This window comes from Lissotriton vulgaris, chromosome 2_1, assembly GCF_964263255.1.
Source record: "Lissotriton vulgaris chromosome 2_1, aLisVul1.2, whole genome shotgun sequence".
In the NCBI taxonomy this organism is placed as follows: domain Eukaryota; kingdom Metazoa; phylum Chordata; class Amphibia; order Caudata; family Salamandridae; genus Lissotriton; species Lissotriton vulgaris.
In genome coordinates this window covers 1,451,958,396-1,451,971,597 of record NC_141687.1, presented here as the reverse complement: position 1 = coordinate 1,451,971,597, position 13,202 = coordinate 1,451,958,396, and the positions used below count along the sequence as shown (strand labels likewise).

The window sequence follows — 13,202 nt, the reverse complement described above, 5'->3', positions numbered from 1 at the left end:
TGCAATACTGGCTGTTATTACATGGTGCAGGGGAACATCAAATAACCATACATGTCCTGTATCGATGCATTGCATGCAATTGGTGCCATGTGTAGTGTTGCAGGTCTCACAACCACAAACAGCCAGTACAGGGAAGATGGCTACCTACCTGTTAGGTGAGGGTGAACAGTGCAATAGCTGACACATGCTTCTGGGTGGTGGAGGCCTCTATCCTGCTCAGGTGTGGTACAGGGGGCATGGTGGTAGTGGTAGTGCAGACCTCCCTCCCACGAGCAGGCCTTCCAGTGAAGATGGCTACCTATTTGTTAAGTGAGGGTGAACAGTGCAATGGATGATACATGCTTCTGGGTGGTGCAGGCCTCTATCCTGCTCAGGTGTGGTACAGGGGGCATGGTGGGAGTGGTAGTGCAGGCCTCCCTCCCACAAACAATACTCCGATACAAGATGGCTACCTACCTGTTAGGTGAGGGTGAACAGTGCAATGGCTGACACATACTCCTGGGTGGGGGACGGCTCTATCCTGCTGGGGTGTTGGACAGGGGGCATGGTGGGAGTCATGGTACAGGCCTCCCACCCCCACACAATACTCCAATACAAGATGGCTACCTACCAGTTAGTTGAGGGCGAACAGGGCAATGGTTGACACATGCTCCTGGGTGGGGGAGGCCTCCATGCTGCTGGAGTGTGGTACAGGGGGCATGGTGGGAGTGGACGTGCAGGCCTCCCTCCCACAAACAGGCCTCCCAGTGAAGATGGCTACCTACCTGTTAAGTGAGGGTGAACAGTGCAATGACTGACACATGCTTCTGGGTGGTGGAGGCCTCTATCCTACTCAGGTGTGCTACAGAGGGCATGGTGGGAGTGGTAGTGTAGGCCTCCCTCCCACAAACCACAAACAGGCCTCCCAGTGAAGATGGCTGCCTACCTGTTAGGTGAGGTTGAACAGTGCAATGGCTGACACATGCTCCTGGGTGGTGGAGGACTCTATCCTGCTCAGGTGTGGGACAGGGTACATGGTGGGAGTCGTGGTGCAGGCCTCCACCCACCCAAACAGCCAGTACAGGGAAGATGGCTACCTACCTGTTAGGTGAGGGTGAACAGTGCAATGGCTGACACATGCTTCTGGGTGGTGGAGGCCTCTATCCTGCTCAGGTGTGGTACAGGGGGAATGGTGGGAGTGCTAGTGCAGGCCTCCCTCCCACAAACAAAACTCTGATACAAGATGGCTACCTACCTGTTAGGTGAGGATGAACAGTGCAATGGCTGACACATGCTCCTGGGTGGGGGATGGCTCTATCCTGCTGGGGTGTGGGAAAGGGGGCATGGTGGGAGTCATGGTACAGGCCTCCCACCCCAAACAATACTTCACTACAAGATGGCTACCTATCAGTTAGTTGAGGGCGAACAGTGCAATGGCTGACACATGCTCCTGGGTGGAGGAGGCCTCCATGCTGCTGGAGTGTGTACAGGGGGCATGGTGGGAGTGGTAGTGCAGGCCTCCCTCCCACAAACAGTCATCCCAATGAAGATGGCTACCAACCTGTTAGGTGAGGATGAGTAGTGCAATGACTGACACATGCTTCTGGGTGGTGGAGGCCTCTATCCTACTCACGGGTGGTACAGGGGGCATGGTGGGAGTGGAAGGGCAGGCCTCCCTCCCACAAACAATACTCTAATACAAGATGGCTACCTACCTGTTAGGTGAGGGTGAACAGGTCAATGGCTGACACATGCTCCTGGGTGGGGGATGGCTCTATCCTGCTGGGGATTGGGACAGGGGGCATGGTGGGAGTCGTGGTTTAGACCTTCCACCCCCTAACAATACTCCAATACAAGATGGGTACCTACCAGTTAGTTGAGGGTGGACAGTGCAATGGCTGACACATGCTCCTGGGTGGGGGAGGCCTCCATGCTGCTGGAGTGTGGTACAGAGGGCATGATGGGAGTGGACGTGCAGGCCTCCACCCCCCCCCCAAACAGCCAGTACAGGGAAAATGGCTACCTACCTGTTAGGTGAGGGTGAACAGTGCAATGGCTGACATATGCTTCTGGGTGGTGGAGGTCTCTATCCTGCTCAGGTGTGGTACAGGGGGCATGGTGGGAGTGGTAGTGCAGGCCTCCCTCCCACAAACAGGCCTCCCAGTGAAGATGGCTGCCTACCTGTTAGGTGAGGGTGAACAGTGCAATGGCTGACACATGCTCATGGGTGGTGGAGGACTCTATCCTGCTCAGGTGTGGGACAGGGTGCATGGTGGGAGTCGTGGGTGCAGGCCTCCACCCACCCAAACAACCAGTACAGGGAAGATGGCTACCTACCTGTTAGGTGAGGGGGAACAGTGCAATGGCTGACACATGCTTCTGGGTGGTGGATGCCTCTATCCTGCTCAGGTTTGGCACAGGGGGCATGGTGGGAGTGGTAGTGCAGGCCTCCCTCCCACAAACAATACTCCAATACAAGATGGCTAGCTACCAGTTAGTTGAGGGTGAACAGTGCAATGGCTGACACATGCTCCTGGTTGGGGGAGGCCTCCATGCTACTGAGGTGTGGTACAGGGGGCATGGTGGGATGGGTAGTGCAGGCTTCCCTCCCACAAACAGGCCTCCCAGTGAAGATGGCTGCCTACCTGTTAGGTGAGGGTGAACAGTGCAATGGCTGACACATGCTCCTGGGTGGGGGAGATCTCCGTCCTGCTCAGGTGTGGGACAGGGTGCATGGCAGGAGTTGTGCTTCAGGCCTCCCCCCAAACAGTCCATACAGGTAAGATGGCTAGCTACCTCTTTGGTGAGGGTAAACAATGCAATGGTGTTTTGGTTGTGCAAGGAAGTATTTATCAGTGTGTTGGTTGCCATTTGTTTGTACTTACCAACCTCCGTTCCCCCGGATACTCCTGTGAGACTCTCAGGATGCAGTATGGCAAGCACCTTCTCCTCCCATGGTGTGAATGTTTTCTGTGGGATGGTAGGGCCACTGCCAGTCCGGTTCGCCAGCTCCCAGTTCTTGTTCCTCTTCTCCTTGACAACCCTCTTGAGATCATGCCACCGCTTCATGATCTTCTTGCATCGCGGGGCGGTCCCTACTGCATTGACCCTTTGGACTATCCTTTCCCACATTTGTGTCCTTGTGGCTAACATTGTCTGTTGGACCAAGCTACCAAACAGTTGTGGTCCACTCTCACTATCTCATTGACCATGACTGTCAACTCACCCTCTGTGAATTTTGGCATTTTCTGTGCTGCCGTGGTGCGTGATGTTTGCAGTGTTTGTGGGTGCAGGGGTGTGTGTGGTGGGTGTGGTGTTGATGTGTGAGGTGTGTTGTGCGCTGGGGGATTGTTGGTGCTGGTGTTATGGTGGTAGTGATGGTGGTAGTGGTGATGTTGGTGGTGTATGTGTTATGTTGTTTTGCCTCTCCTGTCAGATGTGGTGTATGCCCTTCCCTTCTGGAGTTTTGCAAAGGATTGTGGTCAGTAAAGGGGTTGATTTTATACTCAGCTGTGTGGGTGTGTCCAAATGGGCTTTTGCTTTGAGGTGTGTTGTGAGTGTTGTCCTGGGAATTGTAAAGAATTTTTTTGCATTTGTTTTATCATTGGTATGTGTTTGGTGTATTTGTGGGGCATGGCTACTTTGATTTGTGCTCAGTTAGGCATTGTTGCAGTGTTTTTGCTTTATCCCAATGTTTTTCATGTACCGTCCGCTGCGGTGGCTATGCTGCAGCTCTTCCCCTGTCTCTCCCATTCACTCCTGTGTGCGACCACGGCGGTCGGAAACAGCGGTTCGTACCGCGGGAGCATCGGGGAAATCCTAATTCCCGGTGCGGTGTCTCTGCTTTGCTAGCGGCGGGGTGTAGCTTTTCCGCTGCGTTTCTGTCCACCACGGTCGGTTGTTGGACGTCACCGCCCGTGTCGGGCGGTTTTTGTTAGTCCGCTACCGCCGCGGTCGGTCTTTTTTGGCGGTTGATCTTAATTTGACAGCCGGTTTATCCGTGGACCCGGCGGACGGTTGTTTTCCGCCTCCATGGCGGTCGAGGTATCCTATTGGGGCCCTTAGTTTAAAATAAAATAAATAACTCTTACGTGGTTCTAAGGGACACAGCTTCCAATCGCGATCAGATACCCTGAGAAATAACCCAAAACGACAGTAAGCGGTAAGAAAAGTAGTCCCCCTAAACAAAAATGGCTAAATAAATATATTTGTAAACATTAAATATAATAAATCATGCAGTAAACTTACTAAAAATGTGAACAAATATATTTTATAAAATTGCAAAAAAAATGGTATAAATATTCAAAAAATACTGTAAGATTTGTACAATATTGTTTATTAATAATAATAAATAATATAACACATATATTATTTATTAATATTAAAAAATAATTACATCCCAAAAATAAGAATAGAATATAACAAAATGTTAAATAAATACCTACCGTTACAGATAAAACATTGTAAGTTAAATAAGGTAATTATTAATATTATTAATAAAACATATATTGATAATATTAATAATACATATGTTGTGTATATATAAAAAATGTACTATTAAAGATTTATTATGTTTTGTTAAATGTACATGTCTTAAAATGCAATATACCTTTTACAATAATAATAAAAATACCAACAATGTAATTATTAATATTATTAATAATACACATATTAATAATATTAATAAAACATTTAATAATGTAAATATGTTAACAAGTTATGTAACAATATGAGTATGCTTTGGAAATTACAAAAATATGAAAATGCAATATTGTAGTAATAAATATTTATATGTTGCATAAAAATATAAAAAATTGAAAATTTTACTATAACAATATTATGTTTTTCTTTAATTGTTATCCTGTTGAGACCTAGCTGTTTGGCTGATGCCCAGTGGAGCTACCCGATAGCTAAAGAGGAGATGGGTTGTGGACTTCATCCTCAGCCGTCACCTACCCAGCCGGACTTTGGGCAGACTCTCCTTCGTCTCTCTATCCTATCTACTCCTACCCCTTACCCCTCCCCCTTACCCTTCTAATGCTCCATTTATATCGTCTTCTACTTTTTTGAAATGTTTTTCAAGTAACGGATGTAAAGTGTAAATGATGTAATTTTGTAATTCCTCTGGAACCTTATGTAAAGCGCTCTGATATCTACGGTTCTAGCCAGCGCTATTTAAAACTCTCAAAATTTATAAATGATATATGAATAAAAATATATATTGTAAACATTGTAATATGTCTCACAAATATAATTCAAAACAATAAAGGTTGTAAAAATGTTCAGCAGATATGTTTATAATTATATTATTTACCTAATAAAAACAACTACTTCAACTAACTATATTGTAAGAAAAAAAAACTTTGTTCATCAAACTTCTATTTCTGATTATTTCACAATACTTGTACTTTTATTAACTGTTAATAAAAACACAAACTTTTAACACAAATACTATCAGACATCAAAAACAAATACACCCTTAAAACTACTATTCCTCTAAATAATATATAAATTAAATACATTCAGAACTCCAACTCCAGTCAATATATAGAGCCCGATTCTGATGCAGGTTGGAAAGCATTCCAACCCAGGGCCTGATTCTGATGCGGTTAGGAAAGTCTCCTAATGGTATTTGCTCCTTTCAAATAGGATCGGGAGTGACCCAGTGCCCAATTATGATGCGGTTAGGAATATGTGCTCCCATTGAAGTCAATGGGAGTTCCAATTGTATCTGGAAGCATCTGGATGCATCGTACTTGGTCGGTCAGACTCTCCCGATCCGAGTGGGTCGGAAACAATTTCCAACCCAGCTTGGCCAGGAAGCATTTCCAACCCACATCAGAATCAGCCCCTTAATGTGGAAAGTTCTGGCTAATAAATAAACATAATTCACTATTCCAACTCCAGTGAGCATTAAATAAGGGAAGGTGCTGGATAGTAAATAAATATAATTTACTATTCCAACTCCAGTCAAGATTAAATTAAGGAAGGTGCTGGATAGTAAATAAATATAATTTACTATTCCAACTCCAGCCAGTATTAAATCAGGGAAGGTGCTGGATAGTAAATAAATATAATTTACTATTTCAACTCTAGTGAGTATTAAATAAGGGAAGGTGCCAGTTAGTAAATAAATATAATTTAATACTCCAACTCCAGTCAGTTTTAAATCTGGGAAGGTGCCAGATATTAAAGAAACTTATTAAAATATTACATTAAAAAAAGTATTTTATACAATTTAAAAATTGAATTTCTCATAAAAATATATTTACTCTCACCAAAATAATATTTGAATAAAATTAATTATATTTCAACATTTTTAAAACACTCCCCACCCTTATCCCCTAACAACCAAACATCCCAATCCCAAAATGTTTATAAGAATTATTTATTTTAATAAATATAAAATATATTATTATCTCATAAAAATATAATTACTCTCAATTTTTTTTGTATTAGAATAAAAATAAAATTAATTACAACATTTTTAAAACTTTCCCCACCCTTATCCCCTAACAAACCTACATCCCACTACTAAAATTCATATAAGAAATATGTATTTCTATAAATTTTAAAAATAATATTATGTCATTAAAATATTTTTACTCTCAACAATTTTTGTACAATATAAATAAAATGTATTACAACATTTTTAAAACACTCCCCACCCTTTTCTTCTAATAATGCAACATCCCGCTCCTAAAATTTAGATTACAATGATTTATCTTTATAAATTTTAAAATTATTAAAATCTCATTAAATTATGTTTACTCTCAACAAAATTTATTTAGAATATAAATAAAAATTATTAACTTTTTAACCCCTTCGATGCTGATGACAGCCCCAGCCGTCATGCACTACAGTGGGCGTGTGCTGATGATGGCTGGGGGCCGTCATAAACCCGCCCACTCGCGATTCTGCCGCACAGGCGCAGAATGGCAGCCGCGCCCAAGGGGTTAAAACACTCCCCACCCTTATCCCCTAATAACCCAACATCCCACTCTGAAAATTTATATTACAAATATTTATTTTTATAATTTTTAAAATTGTTAAAATCTCATAAAAATATTTTTACTCTCAACAAAATGTATTTAGCATATAAATAAAAATGATTACAACATTTTTAAAACACTCCCCACCCTTATCCCCTAATAAGCCAATATCCCACTGCTAAAAAATGTATATTACAAATATTTTGATTTATATATTTTTTAAAACTACTAATTATGACATTTTTACATTTATAATTTTTACACTCATTAAATTTCAATATTTATAATATTCGATATTTTGAACATTCTATATTACAATTTTTAATATAACTTACCTTTACAAAATAACTATATTTTGTCATTACGATATATTGTACTCAATATTTTCACATTCGATATTTAAAGAAATAGATATTTTGGCTTTTTATATTCTAGCATTAGATATTTTGGACCTATTGATATTTAAAATTCGATATTATGTCATTACGATATTATGAATTCTATATTAAGTCCATTCATTTGTATTGTTTGTTAGGAATAACTTTATACAGTAGAAGCCCACCCATGAACTTGCAGTGTTGCTGTCTATTCACTTTACCTTTGCAAATATTGGGCTTAATGAGTACTGGTATCATAGTTATGTTGAGCTGAAGTCTATGTTGTGAAATTTAGGAACACTAACTTGGGGGCCCATTAGGATGACGGGCGGACTTTATCCGCCCGTCATCCTGCCAGTGAAAGGGACCACCCGCCATAAGGGCAAGGGTCTTGTGGCCAGCATTAGGATGCGCCCGCCACAGTGGTGGGCGCATCCAGCATTCCTACTATTATGGCGGGCAGTGCACTCAGCACCGCCCGCCACAATGGCAGGAAGGCATGCTGTGCACTTCCATGCACAGCATGGCAGGCACCACGCAGTGCCTGCCATGCTGTGCATGGAACTGCTGGGGGGTACCATAGGTACCCCCCATGTGCACCCTCCACCCCCCGGAGTCCATGGGGCCCGCAACGGGCCCCCAAAGCAGATTCTGCATGCCTTTCCGTGGTGGAAAGGCATCTGTCAAAGCCCATTGTAATATGGCTGGCGGTGTCTGATAGACACCGCCACCATATGAACCCTTTCCTGCCCCGGTCACAAGGCGACCAGGGCGAAAAAGCGGCGGACAGCCTTTTCATCTGCTGCGGACATCCCAGTCATACTAATATGGCGGGGGTAATTCCGGCACGGATGGCGAGCAGCCCCTGGCAGGCCGGAAGTTGCTACCGCCAGCCTGGAGGGGGCGATCCGCCCACCATCCTTATGGGCCCCTTGGTGTCTAACCTTGAGTTGTGCAGAACATCCATCGGATCACTTACATTACTTTCTGAGAGAAGCAAACTCTAACCTTAAAGGTGTCATCCACTGAGCTTCAGAAAGGTCTTAAAGGTACAGTTGCTTATTTTCCTTTAGATGTCAAACATAATATTGAAATTGTAGATGTAGAGAGTGATTGGGCAGAAACATTTGTTATCCTAGTGAATGATGTTCCCACGAAGAAAGAAAATATCCGGCAGGAACTAGTGAATGCAAAAAATGTGAAGAAAGCTACATTATGGGGTCGATTCTGATTCGGTAAAATGCCCTCCGAATAGCCGTACAGAGTTTTTTCCCGTACAAATCATATGCAGAACTGTACCCGGACGTACGATGTAGTACGATGTGTACCCAAAGCAGTTCTCCGTAGGAATCGTACCGAAGACTGTAAAACTCACTAATCCGTACAAATCGCATTCGGCACACGCAGTACGCGATGTCCGTACGGATCAAAGCTGCATTTTCTGACCCAGCAAGTACGAATCGTATCAACAACACTCCGTGCAACTCTCTTTCTACAGGAGCTGAAAAAGTCAGTAAAAGCAGGTTTCACCTCTAAATGCATACAAAACGGACCCCCCGGGTATGGTGCGAATACCCCATGACTGCAGGGGGTATGGTGCATCGGCGTACAGTGCGTACACCCCTGGATTTCAGGTGCGTATGTCCCTGTGCGTACACCCCATGATCGTAGGTGTACAGACCATAGGGGTGTAGTTCGTACACCCCAAGGTCGTAGGTGTACGGTGCGTACACCCCATGCATACACACCCTTGATTTTAGGGGTACGGTGCGTATGTGATAGTGTTGCCCTCCGTACGAATTGCTCATAGGCGACGTTTACCGTACGAATCGCGTACTGATTCCCCCTGTCCGGATCATACTTGGCGGGTCGTACGGCATTTTTACGAATTGTATGGTTCACTATGCGGGTCGATGTCGAGCGGATTTACCCTTCATTTGTGTACGGTTCACAATGATTCGGACGTATTTTCTCTCAACGGATCGTACTACTTGATTCGGACGGATTCGTACGATTCGTACGGAAACGGCTACAAATACGAATCGTCGTAAGGATTTGTTTCCCAATTCGGAATCGACCCCTATATCTTAAATACAACAATGTGCACTGTAAAGATGTAGATATTGTCTAACATGGAAGTTGCATGGAGGAAAAAATGTTGCATTTGAGTAGACAGTTTCAAAAAGTTAATAGAAGTACGTTTGAAAAAATATATGAACATTACAGTCTCCACCCCCTACATTCAAAAAATGTAGTGGGGAATGCCATTTAATTGTATCAGATTAAACAAGCTAAAAGAACTGCAATGTGTGTCTGAAGGAAACTTTTTTCGAGTTGCTTCTTCTCAGTTCTCTTTGAAAAAAAAGAAAAAGTATAAAACTCTTAGAAACACCTTCTTAAAAAACAATAGTAATTTTCACAATAATTTCAAAACTACCCCACAAAATCCTCCCAGCAGTATTGACAGAGTTTCTGACTAATCCTGAATTTTATTCTGCACTCCTCTGGGGTTAATTCATTCTTACTGACAAAGACCTCCTTTGTAGTGGGATAGCTCAACATGTACCCTTTCTCTGTAGCTAGTATGTTATTCCTTCCATCCCCATGAGTATGATTCCAAAGGCACCTCTATAATCGTTCTCAGACATGCTCTGTAAACTTAACCCCTTCGGGGCTGATGACGAGCTGGGCTCGTCATCGCGTAGCCTCCTCGCACGCTGATGCCGAGCCCAGCTCGTCACGCAAAGTGCGATTTTCGAATTCTCAGCGCGCGAGCGGAATTCCGCTAGCGCGCATGAGGTTAAACAACTTTTTATGCCAGAAATAACCTTTCTATATAAAACCCCGCTTAAAGTCAGGCACCAAGGGGCACATTAGGATGTCGGGTGGATCGCCACCGCCATGCGGGCGATGGCGATCCGCCCGACATCCTTGCCCGCCCGCCACCTATTTCCCCCCGCCATAGTAATATGGTGGGGAGACCGCGGCGGACAGAAACACCGTCCACTGCTTTTCTGCCCGGTCTCCTTGCAGCCGGGCGGAAAAGGGTTTATATGGTGGCGGTGTCTGCTAGACACCGCCATCCATATTAGGATGCTGGCGGGAGGGTGCCTTGAAAGACATGCGGTCTTTCAGTTTGGGGGCCCCCAGGATGATGGGGGTGGGGGAGGCACATGAGGAGTACCTATGGTAGCCCCCTACATGTACATGAACAACATGACAGGCACCGCAAGGTGCCTGCCACGTTGTGCATGCACATGCACAAAATGCATTTTTAGCATTGTGGCGGGCGGTGTTGAGAACACCTCCGGCCACAATGTTAAAAATTCAAGATGCGCCCGCCACTGTGGTGGGCGCATCCTAATACCCCCGAACGGGACCCCCGCCCTTATGGCGGGCATTCCCACCCAGGGCCTGATTCTGATCCGGTTAGGAAGGCCTCCTAATGGCATTTGCTCCTTCCAAATAGGATCGGGAGCGACCCAGTGCCCAATTATGATGCGATTAGGAACATGTGCTCCCATTTAAGTCAATGGGAGTCCAACCAAATAGTATCTGGAAGCATTCGGATGCATCGTACTTGGTCGGTCGGACTCTAACGATCCCAGTGGGTTGGAAACCATTTACAACCCGATTCGGTCGGGGAGCATTTCCAACTCACAGAATAAGCCCCTTGGAAGTAAAATACCCTTATTATCATTGGATTGGACTACATATAGCTTTAGGTGTCTGGAAGACCTTGTGTCATTGAGTCTTCATAAAAAGGAAGAAAGAAGTACAAAGACATCTTGAGAGAGAAGGCTTAGAGTCAGCCCCTTCTGCAACTTCAGCCATTGTTATTTATGTGTTTTTCAAGGCTTGCCATTGCTTGGATAGGGAATGCAACAATGCCATAGCATTTCCTGGATGGGTACATTGCTTAATTTGTTTTTTCCATTATGGTTTGTTGAAAAGGCTCATGTAAAATTTCTGTTAGACTCATTGCATTATTATTATTATTATTATTATTAATAATATTAGTGAATTTGTAAAGTGCATGGTTGCCCTGAGGCTTCCCTGCGTTGTAAGATCGAGAATTGAGTGGTTTGCCCGTGACTTAGAGATATTGGTTGAACAGCCGTGTTTTGATCTCTTTTCAAAACTCTAGTTCTCTATCTATCAGTCTGTATTCCAATGGCAGAGAGTTCTAGAGTTTGGGAGCCAGATGGGAGAAAGAGCTTCCTCCCCATCTTTCCCCGCTGGCCCTTGTTTGTATTAGGTGTTCCTCTGTGCTGGACCATAGCCGTCTGTTTGGGATATAAGGAGATATTAACTTCCTGATTTTTTCTGGACCTTTATTATAGCGTGCTCTGTGGATTATGATCAGGACTTTGAATTTTATTCTTGCTTCTATCGGCAACCAGTGGAGGTCCAATAGGTGCTTTTTCACTGATTCCCCTGTGAGAATCTTACAAAGCAACCTGGCGGCTATATTCTGTGTTACCTGCAGTCTGCACGTGAGAAATATTTAGGGGCCCCCAAGAACAGAGAGTTCCCATAATCTAGTTGAGAGGTGACCAGAGAATGGACCACTGTCTTCCTGAGCTGTGATGGGATGTATTTATTTTTCTGCCCAATAAGCTGCTTCTGCACGATCATAACTGCGGACATAAACATTTAAAGTTACTTATTCTTTCCTGCAACTAAGAAGCTAAAAATGGTTATTTAACAAGCCCACCAAACACAGACCATAACTTGCATCTGAATTTCAAAGACTATCTGAATGAGAACAAGAGCATGAACATGTGTGGCTTATGCACAACAAAATATCTACACACTCTTCTGTAATTCATCTAATGCAGCCTAGTCAATGCCACCTAAAGCAATCCTAAACTAGGCTAATATTTATTTAATAAACTTATCTCTCATAGTGTTTTGATTTTATTGTCTCTGGGGGACACATAAGGTGTGGTGATATCTGGTCTTTCTGGTGTATGGAAGGAGGAGCTAATGGCTCATACATGGTGTGGCTGGTGAGTGAAAGAAGGGGCTGTGATCAGTGACTGAGTGGAGGGTTTGTGATGCCTTGTATGTTAGGTGAGTGAGAAAAAGGGGTTCTGGGAAAGTTCCAGTTATTCCAAGTGTGCAATAGAATGAGTAAGATGATACCTGGTGTGCCAGGTGAGTGATAGAAGTAGTTGGTTGATACTTGGTGTGCCCGGTGAGGGACAGTATGGGTGGTACATGGAGTAGAACGTATGTGAGAGGAGTTGTTAAATGATACATGGTATGTGAGATTAGTGAAGGGCTATCTGCAGAGTGATACCTGATGTGTCAGATTTGTAAAAGGAAGGATTGTGGGGTGATGCCTGGTATGCCAGGTGTGTGATATTACAGGGGTACTTGGAGTGATACTTGTGTTAGAGGAGAGGTTGTTGAAGGATACCTGGTATCTTGCAGGAGCTGAGCATGACAGGAAGGATGTTGTGTGATGCATGTGTTTCTCATGACACTCTCTTTCTGGTTTTCAGGCCCTCAAAGCTGTGTTGATGTTCTACACAGAGGGGACTCTCTAAGCGGATGGTACACCATTTACCTGCCTGATTGCCGAACACTGCAGGTCTACTGTGACATGGAGACCGATGGAGGTGGTTGGCTGGTGAGTACTGGAAGGAGGGTGGTGAGAAAGGGAATGAGGCTGGCGATTACCTGAGGACATTAGTGAGTACATGAGGGATAGGAGTAAGTGAATACAGAAGGAGTAAATGGGGAGAATTGCAGAGGAGTAGACAGTTAAAAATGGCGGGAGAGCTTTGAGTCCTAGAGGGAGAGCTAGTAAATGCTGAATGAGTGGGCGCTTGACTACACAGTGCAG

The 13,202-nt window shown here is 44.2% G+C and overlaps 1 protein-coding gene across 2 annotated transcripts in view; it reads left to right on the top strand.

Moving 5' to 3' along the window:
- The window catches only part of LOC147732744 (ficolin-2-like), a 589,146-nt gene that overhangs the window by 234,929 nt on the left and 341,015 nt on the right, over positions 1-13,202 (top strand). For both annotated transcript variants that reach the window (XM_086957310.1, XM_086957309.1), the window contains exon 5: positions 12,859-12,986. In XM_086957310.1, coding sequence (XP_086813436.1) covers positions 12,859-12,986 — 128 coding nt within the window. The remainder of the gene's footprint in view (positions 1-12,858; positions 12,987-13,202) is intronic.